This window comes from Enoplosus armatus, chromosome 17 (genome assembly GCF_043641665.1).
Source record: "Enoplosus armatus isolate fEnoArm2 chromosome 17, fEnoArm2.hap1, whole genome shotgun sequence".
NCBI classification, from domain to species: domain Eukaryota; kingdom Metazoa; phylum Chordata; class Actinopteri; order Centrarchiformes; family Enoplosidae; genus Enoplosus; species Enoplosus armatus.
In genome coordinates this window covers 15,006,971-15,027,132 of record NC_092196.1, presented here as the reverse complement: position 1 = coordinate 15,027,132, position 20,162 = coordinate 15,006,971, and the positions used below count along the sequence as shown (strand labels likewise).

General features: G+C 38.7%; 1 protein-coding gene across 1 annotated transcript; it reads right to left on the bottom strand.

Annotated features, from left to right (window-relative positions):
- Positions 1-2,063: 2,063 nt before the first annotated feature.
- igfals (insulin-like growth factor binding protein, acid labile subunit) lies at positions 2,064-3,797 on the bottom strand. The gene has a single exon (XM_070923786.1). It carries the CDS (start codon positions 3,795-3,797, stop codon positions 2,064-2,066), a length of 1,734 nt encoding a protein of 577 aa, XP_070779887.1.
- Positions 3,798-20,162: the final 16,365 nt, after the last annotated feature.

Sequence of the window (20,162 nt, the reverse complement as noted above, 5' to 3'; positions counted from 1 at the left end):
GTCTGTGCTACAGGTTTCAACAGCTCCTGAACGAGATAATATACAAAATCACTCTCAATGACATTAGAGTAATGACATTACTACCATTAACACTCAAGAGACCATAATTAACTAACCTCGAGTTCATCATCATCCATTGAAAAACTCTCAAAGTCTTCAGGAACCTTCAGGGAAAGACCAGCTGGTCTTTCATATATGGTGATAATCTCTTCATTCTCGGACTGTAACGTTAAGAGGAACCATTATTTGGTGTTATTTGCATTTGTAAATAAAGATATGTAGTTAACTGTATGTTTTGTAGTTATATGTTGTCAGTTAGCAGCCGTTCGCAGATTTTTAAGAAGAAAAAAAACGCACTGATGAGGAATCGAAGTCGATGGTCGGTATATGTGGTTTCACTTTTTCCAGAATTGAATCCCAACACGACGAGTGATTCAGGTCCATTACTAGCGGGCAGGAACAGGCCTGCAAGTCAGACAAATCAGTTTTTGTGTAACGTTACCGTTTGTGTGCCGCAGTCCATTATTTGATGATCGTAGTTACCATTGGCAACGGAAAGCTTCTCTGTGCAGCACGTGTGCGTCGTTAACAATGTTGCCTTCAGGTGCTGCAAGAAATGTCGTAACTTCTTTATAGACCTTCTGCTGTGACTGTTTATGAGAGAGAGAGATACATGTTCGAGGTGGGTTAAGCTCAGTTGTTGCACAAATTTAGCCTATAGACATCAGTAAATCCACTGTATGACATGCTAGCATTCTGGTTTGTTGAAATGTTGCTTGAACTCTCTCGTGCTAAATGGAAAAGTGCACTCGACATGTTAGCTGGCTTGCTATTGCGCTCGTGCAGGTGCTGCGTCGATGACGGGGAGCCAACTGTTTGACTGAAAGGTAACATTGACATATATTCTGTTCATATCATGCTACATATTTTCATGGTATTGTATTTGTTGTTAAATATATTTCTGTGAAACTTTGCCATTTTGATCATTCATGAGAGACACGCTGCTGTGTAGAAGTTAGTGGTGTTGTGGTGTATAGGTGGGTGCGGTGGTTAAATCACTCCCCTGGAGGTCATTTTGTGGATAAGTGAAACTTTTTTAAAGAAGTAAAGGCAAACAGGTTTAAAACATTTATTGCGTTTTTAAGGCAGAGTGACAAACAATGAACTTTACCAAATGATATACACATCGACAACATTCTTGATGACATTGTTTTGTCTCTGAGTTGTACAGATATTTCCTCCTGCCTGTACTTTTTGCCAAACGTTTGTTCAATCAGCCCAGTCACATAAATGATCAACCAAAATGTGACTTACAGCTTAATGGTTTCAAATTAAACTTAAAATTTAGCCAAATGCCATTTCAGTTTTGTTGCGCTTATTTTTGTATAAGGTGTATGGGGCTCTCAGAAATCCACCTGTTTCCATTTCAAATGACAGGCCTATGCCATGGTTTATCAGCTGTTTCTGATCCACTATCCCCATTTTTGCTATCACATGTTTATGTAAATTTGATACTTTCTGTGTTCAAGGGCATGAAGGGAGGCCCGGGTTGTTTATAGAATGAACAAGGAAAAAATGAAAATAAATGAAAATATTTTGAGAATATGTCCAAATGCATCACATTTAAAGCTATCCATTTTTATATCTCCTGCAAACATGTTTACATATCAAACAACCCCACCTGGTAACCTGATACCAAAGTGGCAAAACTCAGGTCTATACAGTCTTACTCTCCAATGTCAGTATGAACGTATTGCTCTCAAAGCAAAAATTAAAGGTCTCCCTATTCTGCAGAAGGAGGACAATTTACCAAATGTAGTTGCATTTTCCCACAATTACACATTGAATATTAACATATAACTTCATAAAGTTGAAGCAATAGAAATATTGGTTGGTTGGTCTTTTCATTGGATTCATCATTTTGAAACATTTTATGTAGCCTAAAGGCTACAAGAAAAATCAGAAACTGAATGAATTTACATTGTTGAAAATATTACGGGTAACGCTTCAAAAATGTTCTCTTGGTACCAACCAATTCCCTAAACACATCTCTATGGGTTTGTCTAGCAGCTTTGGAATAATTCACTGTCAATATCCCGCAGGTCCTGGCCAGCTAGACGTGGTGGGCTGGTGCATGTAATGTTGTTGTATATGGTGATAGTTGAGTCAGGCTCTTCCCCCTCTGCGTGGGTCTCCACTTGCCGAGGTATCACCAATGGATTCCTCAAGCTGTAGTTTCTGAGTGGGAGGGCACTGCAATCACATTTCCACCGGTTCCCAGACAGCAAAAGTTTTTCCATACTCTCTGGGAAATCAGGTACCATGCTTGTCAAGGCATTAGCTCTCAGGTCCAGATAGCGTAGCCTTGGGAGTAGCTGCTTTGTGCCATTCTGCAAAAACTGTCGACATTCATTGTTGGACAACAGCAAGTACTCCAAATTCTTGAGGCCAGAGAATGTGTGGGTGGTGAGAACCTCCAACTTGTTGAAACTCAAGTCCAATCCCAATAGGCCCACCAGGTCCACAAAGCTCTGGCGTTCCACCACAGAGATGTTGTTGTGCTGCAAGAAAAGCCTCCGTAGACCAGAGAGTCCATTGAAAGCTTGAGTTGTGATCCTTGTTAGGCAACCTCTGTCCAGATGAAGGCTGTGAAGCTTTGACAGACCTTTGAATACTTGGTCTGGCAGACTGTGGAAGCAGCTCCCAGACAGGTTGATGACGGCCACATGGGAGAGCCCTGTGAAACTACCCACTTGTGCCTCCTGCACTTGGTTGTGCTCTAGCTCCAGGACCTCCAGATGACCAAGCCCTTCAAAGATCCTTTCCCCCAAGGCTCGGATCCTGTTGTAGCTGAGTCGTAGCTCTTCTAAATACTGCAGATCACGGAAAGTCCTGGGCCTAATTCCAGTAATAGTGTTGTTGGAAAGACGCAGTACATGAAGACTGTGTAGGCCCAAGAAAGTGTCCTCATGGAGAGAAGTCAGTCTGTTGTTTGTGAGATCCAGCCATCTTAGTGACTTCATTCCTACAAAGGCTCTGGGTACCACTGTCATAATCTGATTCTGGGCCAGGTAAAGCTTTTGCAATTTAGTGAGTTTAACAAACACATTTGCTTTGATGACCTTGATGTAATTTCCAGTCAGATCCAACTCTTTAAGCTCAACAAGATTTTGGAAAAGCTGTGGCTGCAAGTAAGCGAGTCTGTTCCCTGCAAGAACAAGCTCCCGTAGACCTTGCAGGTCATGGAAAGCTGCCTCAGGTAAAACTGCAATTGAGTTCCACCCTAGGTTTAGAAGCCACATGTGTGAGAGTCCTGCAAACAGTCTTTCCTCAATACGAGCGAGCTGATTGTTATGCAAACTAAGTGAAGCAAGGTTAGGTGTATTCTGGAAGATTGTGCCTGGTAACACCCGCAGGCGATTTCGCTCAAGGTGAATGTGTGCTAGTGACCTAAGTCCTTTGAAAGCCTGAGGGTCAAGTGTCACCAGCTGGCCACTCTGCAAATTCAAAAAGTCCAGGTTAGTAAGATCCTTAAAAGACGCAGCTGGGAGTGAGGTGAACAAGTTGCCATCCAGCCAGAGAGAATGAGTGGATGGGGGCATGTCAGATGGGACTTGTGTGAAATTACGAGCACTGCAGTACATGTTGAGCTCCAAGCTGTAGTCATCATGCAGACAGGTGCATCCTTTAGAACATGGAATAGGCTCTTCTGCCACTTTCTCTCCAGCTGTGTCGGGGTCTGGCAACACCAGAGATGTTCCCAGTACCCACAACACCAACAGCACAATGGTTTGCATACCAGCTGTGGAAATAATATTAATATCAAAATATAAATACTAAATTCACTACAGAATACAGAATGCTGGTAAAATGTGATGCCTTCCAATTTTTGTAATTGCAGTTCTTTTCAGAAATTTACTTATTTTTGATGCTTTAAGGCCTAAATTATGTTGCTTACCTTAAATCTGAGAGGTCTTGATTTAAGCTGGACAGGCTGCGAAATACTGAATGACTGAACCTTGTGCGATTGTTTGTATGCTGAATGGAAAGTCTTGCCAAACCCCCAAAACCTTTTTTTTAAAGTCAGGTGCACTGAATATGTACAATTAACCCATTCATGTCCATTAGACTTGTGCTGAATGCTGCTAGTAATTTTTCATATACTGACTTGACTTCTCAGAGTTACCTATTTTTTCCCACCAAGATCAACTTTGATAATGTCAATGCAATTATCTGATGTCCTTAATGATTATACTGTTATAAAATTTGTAAAATGAGAATATACTTTTCATTGCCTCAGTAAGGTGTTAACTATACTTAATTAAAACTTCAAAAAAGAAAAAAAATATATGTACATGTACGTCAATTACCTCAATTATTCTTAACCTTAATCTCACACATACTCTATTATTGACCTAATAAGGGATTCAGTGTAAGTGGCCTTTGGTGTTTACTAAAGTCAGGGTCTTGTCACTGAGTGTATTTGCTGTAGATTTTAACTGATATACATTGTGAAGAGATAAGATGTACCCATTGCACTAGAGCCTTGACTAAATTTGTTTTTTTCCCCTTTTTGCTTTTACTTTACCATTTTAAGAAATGAGCATTTGACAAGGTATAATATGAGGCAAAATTGGATTTCACTTCTTACGTCTTAAACTTTAATTTTAAATGTACCTCTATATTAAATATATAAATTTAACCATCCCCCTTGCCACACCTCCTTGTTATATTTGAATACAACTATTTGCGTCTGTTAACACAATAACAACAGCTGTATGTAAGAGACTTCATAAAAACTGTACTCCCAGTGCCATTTCTGTTTCATTCACTTATTTGGCAGTTCAGGATGAGGTCAGTTCCAGACGTCCATTTGCTAATCACATCTGTGATCGTAATGACTAACTTTGTGTTTACTCTTTTTCTTGGTATCTGGGTTCTTTTAGACAACCATGAACTGGTCATGCTCTAAAGGACAACCAAATCCAGATAACACTACATGCTTGCACATGAATTGTATTGATTGTCTTGTCAACACTGGATACACAACGCTATGAAGAACAATATGAATTTGAATATATCCTCTAAGTTTGTAATATCTGTCACTCAAATCTGGTCCTCTTCTGTGTGTGTGTCATGTTTATATATAAATATAGACAATACATCAAGTGATTCTCAAGTATCTTCTGTTTTCCTGAAGCATTAATTTGAATATTTTTTGTGATAAAATACATTTATCTCACATACCAAAAATAAATACATGTGATATTTATTGAAATGTGCATTTGAAATGTGTCATGTGAAAAGACCAGTGTGTCCTCACTGAAACCTTTGTTAATATGTGTTTGTCCTACCAACCAACCAATCTCAATTTCACTGATCCTGAAGAAAGTTGTGTACTGAAGAGACTAATTCTTATTTTATTTCTCTTGCCAGTAGAGAGCACTGCTGGTCTGTTGTCACATCTAGGCCCTACAGCTCGGTATGTCCTTTGTTTGTAAAGGGCTCTCTTAACCGTCCAAAGGAAACTGTTTGTGTAATGCTAAATAGAGTATGACCAGAAGTGATGAGCAGATCATTTTAAACATCATTTAATGAGTTCAGTATTGTCAGTTACCACTGTCTTGATGTCTTTGGGCAAGGCAAATCGGCTGCAAAATATCAACAATGGAGAGGGAGTTTGGCTGTTAACCTTATCAAGTTGTTTTACAAACAGAGAAATAAAACGCTGCAGTTTTTACTGCTGTTTCAGTCAAAACATTGCCACACTGAATGGCTGCCATAGTGAGTTGTTTCTTGATTGTTGCTCCCCTGACAAACACCTCTAATTGGCTCAATCACACACAAAGGTTTCCAGGTTTGTCAGTTGCTGTGGGCTTCCTGAGTGGAGGAGAAGAGTCTTCATGAGCGGCAGAGCCTGCTGCTGTGGCTGTAACTCTTGACTGGGCTGTGCCTTGCTTCTGGAAGGATCATTTTCAAATCATTCTGGATACATTTTGTGCTTCCTCAGCAGTGGAGAACAGGCCTGAAAGGCATGATGTCAATCTAAATTGGATGGGTGCATGCGGATCAGTGTTGAAACCCATCATAACGTCTCCTTCGATCTACTGTTCTGAAAATGTCAGAACTCTTGACATGTAATGCCAAGGAAGCCCAGCACACACTTTTAGGATCCACTAAAACAAACGGTCCACAATGGGTCCCCAGATTAAATCAGTTGCTGCTTTGTTAAGTCACTCTGTGCATCTCTTTTGTATTGACAGATATGTTTAATTATTGTATGTCAACCTTACACTAAGAAATCAAGGAAGTTTGGTAATGATATTTGTATGTGTAGTTCATGTTAGTGTACTTACATTTTTCATTGTAAATATATTACATAGTCAAATTATGCTATGAATTATCAAGGTGTTCCTTAAGCTCTTGCCTTAACTTTCAACCATGTTTCATTGAAATCTGCAACCAGTGTGAAATATAATGCTTACAAACAAACAGATGGAGGTTAACATTGGTCAGAATACTCGGACATTGTTATCTTATTGTTTGCTTGTTCTGAGTTTTTGTTTAGGCTGCTATCCAAGTATTTGTGCACAATTTACGGTCAGAGCTGATTCTAAGCTTACTTAGAAATCATACGACTTTTCCAGTTACCTTGTTAGACATAAAACACTGTGAGATATACCATTGCTAAAAATTTGTTTTTTGTAAAGCAAAGACAGCCAAACACCACTGTACAATCTGAACCTCAGGAGTACATAAAAACCAGTAGCTGAATGCAGTAAACTGAACCTCAGGATGAACTAGCTCTGTAATCAACAAAACCATAAGCAACAGATTACTCCTCCTGTGCGGTTGCAGTTCGACACTAGATATGCATAATGTTGGACTGTTGTTCATCTGTTGCACATATATATGGTGCATACAGCCATGAGAGACAACTTTCTTTTCCCTGCTCTGTTGCTTTAATAGTGCCCACACATCTCACGAAGAAAGGTTAAAGGATGGGGATCTGTTCTTACTCTCTGCTATTAACTAAGTTGAGAGCTTTAATTGAACTAAATTGTTTTCTTTGTTCTTACACAGACTTAAAGTGAGAACAATCCTGCTTCTCCAACCAAGTGAAATAAGGTAAGTTGAACAGGTTAAATGTGTTTATTGTCACACATACACCAACGTTACTTTATATTGAATGACAACAGGCTCAGTCAACACTGCCATCCACTGGCTGATTGATGGACTGTTATCCCTTCGCAGTAATTTAAAACGGGACAAAGAGAAACATGTCTTGTTTGACAAAGACAACTTTAAAACAGGGTTGTTTAGTGGCCTTTCACCCAATGAGGAGATGGTGGTTCAGTGCTGCACTGAACCCTGGTTCTACCTCAACCCTTTGACAGCCAAAGACCTTCGACACCCCTGCAGTGGCTATTAATAACACTCGGAGCTCACAGTCAACTCGCTGCTTTCTAGGAGGAGAGAGAATCCATCGGCTTTGTCTCGACATCTGGAAGGTGCCGGAACTCAATCACTGTTTCTTAATTGATTGTGATCATTGTGACCAGAGCAAATCATTGCAGCTGATGACCCAATTAAGCAATTTTATTTTTCCAGTTGGATGTGTGAGCCACACTGCTGCCAAATCCTGTTGGAACATAATATTAAAACAATATATGATTTAAAAAATACTTCTGAAATATACAGTGTTGTGTTTAAACATGATGCTAACCTTTAAACATCGTGAGGTTCAAAAGGCTCTGTGCATGTGATGATGATGCTTTATATTTACATTTGTTTACACTTACATTCGGGATTATGTCAGTTTCCTAACATAACAGGAAGGGAAAGAGGCTTCTTGCCTAGTGTCTAGTTCTCATTGACAAAGACTCAGACATTGTGTAGCATATACAATATATTTTTTACCCATTCTGTAGAATACCTTGATGAAGACCCTGTGTCGATACACATTGGTTAAATGAACAGACGCTTCCAGTAAGTCAGTAGCATTTATTTTTCATATTTTTTTTCTACTGCCCATTTTGGCAATAACTACCCCACACCTCATGCTGCGTGTTCTTGCTTTCTTGTTGACCTCTGACTGATAAAATAGAAGAGGTTTTCAACTACATGACTGAATAGTGAAAAGTTTTCTTCCTTTGAGTATTCTTTGAAACTAATACTTTCTAAATGTGTTATGTTGACTGTAGTAAACTACTACAGCTGCCAATTTGTTGGCCGTCAAAGAAAATCTTTTTCCTTATTTAACTTCATTCAATCTCCATTGAAACATTTCCATTTTTCTCTCTAGCCTCCTGTCCTGTGAAGGTATGCTCAGCGGATTCACTAACATGGATGAAACTTCTGATTGAACACACCCAGACAATGTCAGCTTCTAAGGTCTGGAAGAGGACAGGTGAAAGACACTTCATGCACTCACACACACACACCAAAGTCTGTCCGAATTAGCTGCCAGGCTTTGAATCATGGAGGAGACCTGGATCCCATTCAGAGGGGAAAAAAAGCAGCTGATGAATCCCAGGAGAAACTCCAGTCCATAGCCTCTTTTTAGGTCTCTCGTTTATTTATTAGCACAGTTATATGTCGTATTGCCTTAGCAGGACCAGCAAACATTTAAATTAGTGGTTTGTTTATTCTGCACTTAACCTGTACTTTTAGATTTCGGTTTTTTTTATCTATGCTATCTATCTACTATACTATACTATCTTTATCTATACCCAAAAAAGGGTAAAAGTACAAGGCTACATTCATATGTTGAGATGCTTTTTTAATCATACTGCGTATAGAACTCCTTTCAGATGCTTTGCACTTCATCTGTTTTGAGGGATGAGTATTTCATTTTCCTGTGCAGCTGTGTTCAGGTGAAAGAGTGATCCAATTTTGGAGGCAGTGTCATCTACGTCTTCATATATCTGGGCCATATACATGGCAACAAGCTCAGTTGAGACAAAGTCAGTAAGGCATCTGTCAAAGTCTGATGACATATTATGAATTTGCATTGTGTAATATGAGGTGTCAAGTACCTCTGTTTTTTTGCCATGATGCTGAAGTTTTGAGTGGTTCGTAAGTAGAGCAAATCCTGGTGAAGCAGCTTAGTTGACAGCAGGTGCAGCTCGAGTTGCACTTGAAAAGTAGCCAAAGTTATATGCTCAGTTCATTTTGCATATCAGTTAGACTGTAATGAACACTAAATCCAGGGGCTACTGCTTGTCTTCTAGCTGTGCATATTCTGTATGTTTAGACATCTTGAGACACTCTTTGATATCAGGAAACAGCTCCTTAAATCACACCAAAACTTTACCTGTACTCGGCTACTGCACATCACTGTGGCTCAGCATGTTGGTGCGCCCCACATCAGTTCTCCAAATGAGAGTGAAATAGGTGCCTTTCAAGACTTCTTGTCAGGACTACATGTAATCTTATTTGTGACACCCTTCTAAAATCCTTGATACTCATCTTTGTCCCTTGTGTGGCTTTTCAATGGGAAAAGTGTTAGCTATGTCTCTTTTGTCATTCTGATGGAAACGTATAACTAATGAAAAAGTGATGAAAAGTTTGAAAACTAAGTCACATCTACCGTATCAGTGGACTTATCACACTGGAGAAAGAAACACACACGTGTCAATATCCTTCAGTTGATCCTCTAGATTTTCTGACATTACTTTGTATTTCTGTGTCACATGTGTTCTGGATAACTGAGTATCCTTAACAGCGGCCATGATGTCAGTCTATTTCTTGTAATCCCCAAACAGTGAGTAGGTCTTGAACAGTATGTTGTTAATACCACATTTATTTGGTGAAGAATGGGTAATTGCCCAAAAATGAGGAATTTGAGGAATCCAGGACTTAACAGTGTTTTCCTCCATGTCAGTTTCCTGCCTAGCTTTATCCAGGTCAATTCTGCTCCCTTTCATCCACACTGAACAGTGAACTGTTCTTGTGATAGAGAATGACTCTGACTATTGAGGGCAACAGCAAGCACAAAGCACCTTTTAGTCAAATTGCCTTACGTTTCAGCAACATTTTCAGGAAACTCTTGTTATTCTCTGTAGCTCAATGAATGTTATTGTTCATCTTTTATGTCTTTAGAAGAAGCTTGGAAAACCACATAGGGCAACATGTAAATCCTACACATAAGTTACAGGCAGTCTGAAGGTAAATGTCATGCAATGATTTAGTTCTTGTTGCAGTTCATGCTACATATTGAAACCTACCCAATTCCTCAAAACCTTTTTATTCTAAAATTCTGACCCATTTGTTTCAAGTTCATCATAGATAAGCAGGTAGAAATGTGTGTCATTGCAAGGTGATGAAAGTGGTTGCACTTTATCAATCTGTAGCCCAGAGCTCCTGCTCCACATTTAGGGTAGTAGAGTGAATAAATGTGGATAGAAGTGTAGGTCAATAATAAGAAATAACGCTGTGCCTGTGGGATGAGGGGAATATTATGATAGTTCCTTTTCTTAGACAGGGATTGTAGCACACAGATATCACTTTGACAAGGTTTTATTATAAAGTCGTAGAGTCCTTGTTTGGTGATGAACTTTTATGGCTCATGAAGAGACTTCTCAAACCACACCACAGGCCATTGTATACACAAATTGCCCTCCCTTCAGTATTATTTGAATCTTTCATAACTGAGCCTCAGCAGCTGAACAAAGCAACAGATTTTTCCTCATGGATCTATGTGACAAGATATCTACTACAGCTCCCCAAACAACGAAGGTTTTGGGATTCCTAGTGAGCAAAAGTTCTAAAAGCTGAAGGAGGATGTTCACATTGTTAGAAGGACCTCATAAGTTTACACACTCTTCAAATCAGATCGCTCCCCAATCAGAATTGGCTATAGACAATGGATAGATGAATTATTAACTAGTCCAACAGTAGTTTCACTGCAGAAGTGCTCATTTTGGCTGACAACATGGGTCTGGTTTCTTCCATTTGAATACTGACAACTGTGATGTTAGTCCTCCGGAGAGATATATCTGATATTATTTGGGCTGTAATCTTCTCTCACTGAGAATGGTTTACTGTAATTGTCTTCTGTCTGTGAGTTAATGTTAATGAACAGTCTGGGGACATTGTAGTAACAGTAACAGGCTTTTGTCATGTTTTAACACTGAGGTAGAAACAACATTTTCAATGGTGGTGAGGGCCAGAAATGTAATATTAACAGTTCCTCTTTCAACTAGAATATATTACATAATATTAAGCTAATGTTGCTGACCTTTTCTGTATGCATTTACTGAGCGGCCTTATCAGCATGGTAATGATTGAATTGCATTTTAAAATACATTTACCCTTGGTGTGTCATAGGTGTTGCTAAATGTATAAATCAGTGGTGTCAGAACTTTTCATGCCAGGAGCCACATGGAGAAAAAAAAGAATGTATTCCTGGGCCACAAGCTCAAGAGTTTAAGAGACTACCTTAATGAGTGAGTTTTAAGCATTTTGTGCTAAAAGCTGGAATCTGCAGTAATCTGTAGTAAGTAGTAGACAATTGTATCACTATTGAATTTCACTCACCAGTATCTGTGCTTTCATCACACACAACTGAAAAGAAAATAAGTAAAATGCTTTGATCCTTCAGATTTGTGATTCGCAGCGCAACCGCGTTCCTTGCAAGACTGACATTGTCAAATTCTTGCTGCTTTTCTGGGCAGATTACTAACTACTTTAGTGAAGCACTCCTCTGCAAATGGTTTTCCATGCTGAGCTATAAGTTGAGTCACCTCATAGCTAACGGCTAGCTAGCGCTTTCCTTGTGTGTGGTTGACTCGAAAAAAATGGTTTTGCTGAGCAGACAGGCTAGCTGACCGTTGTCTTACCTTCTCTTCTCGCTTTTTACCCATATAGGACTTAAAGGACTGATGTTTTCTTTCAAAATGTCTCAATGCATTATATTCCCTCATCGCGACTATTGACTCTTGGCAAAGTAAACAGACACACTTCCCATTGAACTCTGTAAAAAAAAAAGTAGCCATTTAGCACTGTGTCTGAAATCTCCTCCCATTACTGTCATTTCTTGTACCGCCGCCGTGTCTGAGGCTGTGCCTGGCAAAGCCTCTTAAGCATAGAAAAAGCATGATCAGTGTCTCTATATGGTGATGTTGACACCCAGCATTCACAACAGGAACTGCATTGTTATGTAGTCAGTGGGCTAAATATAATTTTAATTTTAGAATAACTCACCGGTCATATATATTAAAATGTCAGCAATGTAGTAGATGTACATGTAGTTTTGGCACTCCTAGTGTAAATCAATATGAGGCTAGATTACTTAGATTTTAGATTTTATGAATGTTGTCTTTTTTAAAAGACCTAGGTCTTTAAAGGTCTTTATACTGGCCAATGTCTGATGTGACTAAACCTGGTCTCCAGGGGACTTTTGAGAGGCAGGGAAAGCAAAGGTGAGAGGCCACGTATGGAATGGATGTGAAAGAAATAAATGAGATAAAGAGGTGCAGCCAGTCTGAAAGGACAAAGAGACTGCAAAAAATTATAAGCCATGTCTGTGACTTGAATGACTGTCATCATTCAGTGAATAGAAAGGAGAGACTGGCAAGAGATTGAAGGGGGGATTAAATTAATACATTATATGATTCTTTTTTAGTCCATCTCGGAATCTGTCTCTTTCAGTTTGCTTGTTTCCCTGATGATCCAAACGTTTGCAGAGTGCTGAACAGAAAACAGCAGTAACACACAAGTAAAAATAAACCATATTAACTACACAATAAAACAGGCCACTGTAGTTCTTATCGGTTTTGAAGTCACTGAGATTTCCAGAATAATTTTGGATCCACATTAATTTGTTCGTGACCCAAAAGGTTCCAAAACAAAATCACTGCACTTTATTAAACCAAACCTGATTTTACATTTCATCTGCTCGCCATTGCTCACCCTGTCCATGACATTTCTTGATTAACTGTGGTCAAACTAAGAGCCCTTTACAGTGTCTGAGTTATTTTTCAGTTTCAAGCTTCAGCTGTTGAGTATCCCTTAGTGATGCTCCCCATGCAACATTTTATTGAGTCATTTCATATTTATATTTGTCTTCCATATTTGCAAGATTTCTTCTTGCTGTGCAATGTCTAGCATGTAACCACTGAGAAATGTACTGATGGAGACTTGTGTTACAATGTTAGCAATAAGATGTACAGACAGTTTCATTGAAAAGTTAATCACGTCTGCTGATGTCTGATGGAGGCCACACTGGAGAAGAGGTCTGGGAAATAAAATGGTCACTGTAGACTAATTGACCCATCTGGCAAAATTGCTGCCTCACTGTTTAATAAGGATTTGAGACACTTAAGTTAAGTTACTACTAAGAAAGACAGTGACCTTACCATCTCAAACAGTCAAAGTGTGAAACCTTGCATTTTGCTTTTAGGACTGACTGATATTACTCCTGTTTCATCAAAGATAATTCTCACAAACCTGTAGGACATCTTTCAAAGCAAAACTCTACTCTAAAGACAAACAACATTGTTTTGTGACACTAGAAAATTGAGTCAAGCCTTACACAAATTAATGAGTCACTTAAGACGTTAGTGATTGTGCTATTGACGACAGATACTTGATGTAATGCTAGACCACATTTTGAAGACGTATGACAACAAGTATAGTGCTACATGCAACCTTTTAACATAAATAAACTTGATCACATACATTTGAGGCATTAGTTCAAATGCTAGAAAACGAAAAAGGGCATCACTGAGAAGGCCAGCTGCCTCTGTTGACCTCTACACAGCATTTTACATTGTGCAATGGGAGTGTTTTTTTCAAGCAATCTAGATTGAATTGCAGCTCAAAGTTAGACGATTTTACAGGATGAAACAGAGAAAGCATTCTGATCTTACAGTATGAAGAAAGCTGAGAGTTTCTCAGAAGGGCAGATGGGAACAATTGAAAGGCTTAAAGAAATTAACCGTATTCGTTTAACTGTATTCATTTTTGCATAATGCGCTCCAGAGTGATACATAATTTCTTTAGACAGAAAATTGAAATTTGAAAGTGACATCTCGTCGTCTTTCTGTAACAAAAGCGTGCACAGATACAAACAAACACAAACAGAGACACTCTCTGTTAAAGATTCCTTCCTCCCAGGCAGCACTGGGAGCACTTTCTTCAAACTATCCTTGAACTTGGAGCAGAGAATTCCCTGTGGACCTCTAATATTTCTTTCTGTTGATGTGATCTCTGTTAGAGAGGCATCAGTGTGATCTCCTCACAAATGGAGCAGGAAATAGTAAAGTGTAGGTTAAACAAAGCCTTGTATTTGAAGGAATACAATGACCAAAGATTGGTGGGGGAATTGAATAATTGTATCCATATGGTACAAATATTTCAGCACAAGTTGTTACAAACTCTACAAAAGTGAGAGTTTTGCAGCGATGATACCGTGTAGGTAATCAGAGTATCACAGATTTTTAACCCGGGAAAACGGTCCCTATCCCAAAATAACCTGACCTTTCTTCTTGCCTCGGGCAGGAGAAAATACTTCCCAGTATCTTTGTCTGCTGTGGAGGCATCTCTCTGAGGAGCTCCACATTCCTAATCTCTGTGTGCCTCCTTTCAGAAACTCTCAGATTTTGCTGCAAGCTGCTTCGCTTGCTTTTGTAGCGGCACAATGATCTGGGCTATGTTACTCTGCACTGGCTTGGAGAATGGATTAATTTGGAGCTTTGACAGTCTATTCTGTGCCTGCTGGTATGTATTTATGTGATGGGAATTGCTCCCTTATTAACCATCTAGCTTGACTGCAGTACAGTGGAAATTATGACCATTGATGTCTTTTCTCCTTTCAAAATGAACATGATTCCCTGTAGAGTTTTTCATTTTTTCATCAGAGGGGATACACCAGCATAGCACAGTGTTTGTAGATTAGATAGATTTTTTTCATTATATTGCTAGTTAGAAGTGCATGAAAAGCAACAGTCTTTCAAACACAAACATTAGTCCTCCACTCCTCTTTCTTGGTGTTAATCTCGCACTGACTCTCAGACAGCAAATTTCTTGGCACACCAGGTCCATCAAACTGAAGAACATCATGCACTCACAGCTGTTGCTTCCAGGGACACTCCATACCTTGTAACTACACAACAGCAGTTTTCCAGTAAGATGCGGAAATATCCCCCAATTATCTCGGATGATAAATCAAATTTAGTAGGGAGATTATTACTTGTTTTTTAATAAGCAGCAGCTTAAGAGGAATGACTCTGTAGCCTGAACTGCAGCCTTCACAGTCCACTTTTTCATGTAAGGAACAAAGAAATGTATATAAGAAATGAACGATTGCGAGTTCTGGAGTAAAGACTTAAATCAAGTGAAGAAATTTAATAAGGTTATTACACACCTCTAAAATTGCATCCTTGTTGGTAGCTGTGGTAGCCGAGATGACTTGTCATACACAGTTCATATTTCATGGTTTAACTGCGTTAATTCAATTAGGTCTTTTGCTTGCTGATAAATTCACCCTGAGCGTCTGAGCGGCCTTTATCAAACCAGCAGAGTCAGCTGTTCCATTAGCCTGTTGTTGGTGAGATTGATGGTAAGGTTGAAAATTACTGGATATGATGTGGCAGATGAGGGTTGCAGTCTCAGTCTAGATAGGGTGTGTGTGTGTGTGTGTGTGTGTGTGTGTGTGTGTGTGTGTGTGTGTGTGTGTGTGTGTGTGTGTGTGTGTGTGTGTGTGTGTGTGTGTGTGTGTGTGTGTGTGTGTGTGTGTGTGTGTGTGTGTGTGTGTGTGTGTGTGTGTTGCACTAGAGAAGAACTGACTATTCTATACCAGCCAAGGTGTCACCTCTCGTCAGAAAACTAAGCACATTAATCCATATATTGTAAGCTGTTAATCAGCCAGTCTGTCACTGACTTTGCAAAGTGCACAAAAGGCTGAACAATTTCTCTTAATGTTCTCTTAAGAATCATTTTGTCATCATTTTTGATAATTTGAGAGATCCAAATATCATTCTGATTTAAATATTCACATTTAGAAGGAATAAAGATTGCTGTTCATCTTTGTCAAGCCATAAAATGGCCAATATACACATACTGGATGTTCAATAAGTAAGGTCAAACGTTCATCTTTCATCTGTACAGCATGATGAAGATAAACCGTGTTGGGGCGACGGAGCAAAAACCACTGGGGATCCACACAAAGCCGAATCGAACTGGTCTCTGCTGGTCTGTTTCTCTGCTGGTCTGTCCATCTATCCCTATCTATGATTTTAGAGTGCACAACTCTATTGTGGAGCAGAAGAGATTTCCCAGGGATCCTGGAGCAAATTTCTCATGAAAGTTGTTGCCCTTCTTATCAGTGTAAATAATTTATTTTTGAAAAGCAGAAATCTATCCCAAAACATTGTAGAAGCTTTTATGTAAGGAAAAGAATAAATGCATGTGGTGGGCCACAAAGGTCACTTTTTTACCCCAGTGCATTTGTTTTCCCCCTGTGGATTGGCTGTTTGTTCATGAGTACAGTCCTACATTATTTCATGTTTGAAAAATCATGCAGGTTTTTTGATGTCATTGCTGTAGGATCAAGATTTTTCACACACCAGGACATGGCTCTGCCCCTCTGTCTGACTGAATTAGGTTATTGTGCTGATTTAATTTCCAGAGGGAACCACCCTGGTGGTAGGAAACATCATTTGCTAATTAACAAGAATGTCTCCTGGCGTTTTCAAGAAAATGACAGTGCTCCCAGAGGCTTGTTAAAACTGAAGTTCTGATAGAAACCACAGCTGTAAACAGGAGTAATCTGCAGTAACCGGTCCAAAATGGATTGAATTCTCCAACAAGTGCAAAAGTAGAGTGAAAAGAAAAGTGATCCAATGTGCCCTCAATCAATTGCTCTCTTGTTCTAAACAACTGTGCTGCCTGCCTTCCTCCGTTCTGGTGCTTTTGTTTTGCAGGTGGTACATTCCTGTGTGGAGTTATTGGCTGCGTAACTACAAAAGAAGAATTAAATTGGTTGTGAAATTTTGTGTGCTTGTAAAATACAAGAAAGGTGCTACTTTTCCAGTGGAAAACATCTTTTCCAGGGGTTGAAGTATTTTCTGGATTTCACGGATTGCATTTGAATGCCAGTGCAAGGCGATACTACGAAACACATAAACAGAGCAAAGCTTTTGTTTCTGATAGCATCATTTTCTGCTTTGTTCTCTTTAGTTACTGTGCTATTCTACTGCTATTGTACTTTTATTTAAGACAAACCTCAGACTAGTGTGACTTTGATCTCCATGTTGCATTAGCACTTGGCTGAATCGATGTAGCTTATATAGTAGTTTATGTATCCAGGCCTTGACAGATAATAATGCATTGAAGGTTTCACACGAGAGTGGCAGCGACTTCAAGAAACACCTCTCAGTGGTTTGTAGTAAGGCTACAATGTGCGTGGCTCCCAGTACTTGGACTGAATATGTGTGAATGTGAGATTGTAGCCTGCTATTGTTATTGTGTTAATACACTTGAACCTACTGTCCAACACGAGCTGTTGTATAAAAAGGTGTAGTTTTTTTTCTTCTTTACTGATTCAGAGCTTTGGACTAAGTCATTTCAGCTCAAAATCACTTATTTATTATTTAAACACTATGAAATATAGATAGATATGTGAAAGTCAAATAGACATCCTTTTCATGATGATGCACAGAATAATCATCCTGCAAAAATAAGCATCTGCATCTACAACCTGCCAAAGGTTTTGAATGAATAAATGCAATGTAAGTATGTTTTTTCGAAATCAGTAGATCTTAGTGACACTAAACATCAAGGCCAAGATCACAAACATAAGGAACAACTTAATGTTCAGCCTAGTTTCATGTTGATAAATTACCACTGAGAGATGGTTTCACTGGAATTAAAAGCAGCAAATCAACCAGGTCAACTTATATAATCATAAGTGTCAAGGACAAATAAAGAAAGGGCTTTAAGAAAGTCTGGAGAACAGAGTTATTAAAAATAATTTTAATGTAGACAGTATAATGACACTTCACTTTTCACAGCTGGGGCACACTGAAACAGAAAGTCCCATAAACTGTAGTATATTATACGGAAAGAGGTCCTTTCCAGCACTCAAGTGCTCTTCCATGTTGTTGTTATACCATCTGGTGTGGTGTTGGGGGGCCAGCTAATAGAACCAGCTAGAATCAGAATTTAAAAAGGAGAAAATAACAAAAAAATGTTTTAAGCACCAAAAATTCTACAGATAAATTACCTCTGTAGAAATGTGTTTTTGTGATCGTGTGCATCTTCTTTCATTTTGTTGCTGCTAGCAAACCTACCATCGGCCAAATGTTTGTTTTCTTTTTAGTTAAAAAGAAAGAGGTAAGTCAGTTGAACAAACCAGTTACGAAATGCTAAAAGCTGTAGTGGCTTTACTGACGTTATTTAATATTCCAACTGACAGGTAAACAAAGTCCACTAACGCAGTGCTACAGTTGCTCATTGCCAATGACTACTTCCTTTGTACAAGGTAGGCTACTCTCAGATGGTTTATCTAATACATGAAAATAAGTTGACATCGTTGGTGTGCACTATCTTACAGAAACCTTGTATCATGTGAAAGGCAGCCATAGAGGTTTTCCACATTTAGAAAATGTTTCATGAACCTTGGACTTTTCCAGACTGAACTGAAACGATTTCAAAATACCACAATGAAACTGAATCACAGGTGTAACTGTAATGTCATATAGTTCAATACAACAAAGGGGGCATTTTAGAGATTCAAGGTTTTTGCAGGACACTGGCAACATGGGGATTATATCTTACTGCACAAGCAATGTATGGAAAACATTTAAATGCTCAATAATTTCCCAGGGTAACTGGGGGATGTGAACTGTCAAATACAGAAATTGTGAATATATTTAACAGGGCATCTTAAACCAAAGTAACTTTGTATTGTACATAAAGACGCATAACAATATTCATTAGAGCAATTAGGTAATTGGATGCATATTCTAATAATGAGCTAACAGTGATACAAAGAATTGATAGCCATCATAGTGAACTGCATTAAACCTGTGATCAAAGGGGCTGTGCTTTAAACTTTACCAAAATATAACATTGCTGCTGTTTTCTCACTACTGGATGTCGCAAAGCAAACAGATATTATATATCTTTTTAATTGGCAGTATTACAGTAGCTCCTCATGTGTAAATATGCTGTACTGTAGCATAATAACAGTGATTTCAGTGTCTTAAAAAAAACAAAAAACAATTTGCATTCACAAAACAAGAACATTCAATGGCAGTCACTATACAGTATCGTTTGCGTAAATAAAAATCTCAGCTGAATTAATAGTTTGAATAGTGTGAATAACAGATTTCATATAATGATGAAACACAAACAGTTGATTAATTATGTGAAAGGACAGTTCAGTGCCCTAGATATATACGTATTCTGTAAAATTGTGCATACAGTTTGGTGAAAGTCTATAAGAATATTAACAGCTACGACTATACACCTTTTTAGGCTTGCAGTTCCCACTTCCCACTTGTGTATCAGCTATGAGTGCAGCCTTGTCCTCGGCTGCTTGAAATAGTCAACTGCATGAGTAAGACTTGCAGGCAGGCGTGAGCATCTTTTTATATTGCTTGGCTGGAAAATCAGTGCAACAATTGATCAATTGCACCAGAAAACCTTGTTTATTAAAAAACATTTTGCCAAGTGTGGCGTGAATTCCAGCATCCAAATGTCCTTTTTCAGTGAGTTCTTAGTATGGTACTTCAGCTGAGATAAGAAGTGATGACCAATATTCAAACATAGTCAAATAAAATACCACAACAGCAGGTAAATATTGTCATGTAGTAAGTTGCTAGGGTCAGTCAAACAAAAACAGTTCATATGTCTTTAGTTGACCCATTTATTTGAGTAGTAACAAACAAACAAAAACAACATTTCTACATTCATCTTGACGGAACGTAATTAAGTCTTAACCTCCAACACTGTAAATGTCAGCTGCTACTGTACCACTGGTTTCAGACTGTCCAGACCAGATACATTCAATAAATGTGAGGTTTGGAATTAAATCATATACACTTTTAATAAAAGCTGAGAGTTCTGACTATGATGCAAACTCTGAGCCACCATCTTCACACTGAAAATGACTTTTGTTGGGGGCATAATGGATCTCTAAGAATAAAACCAAT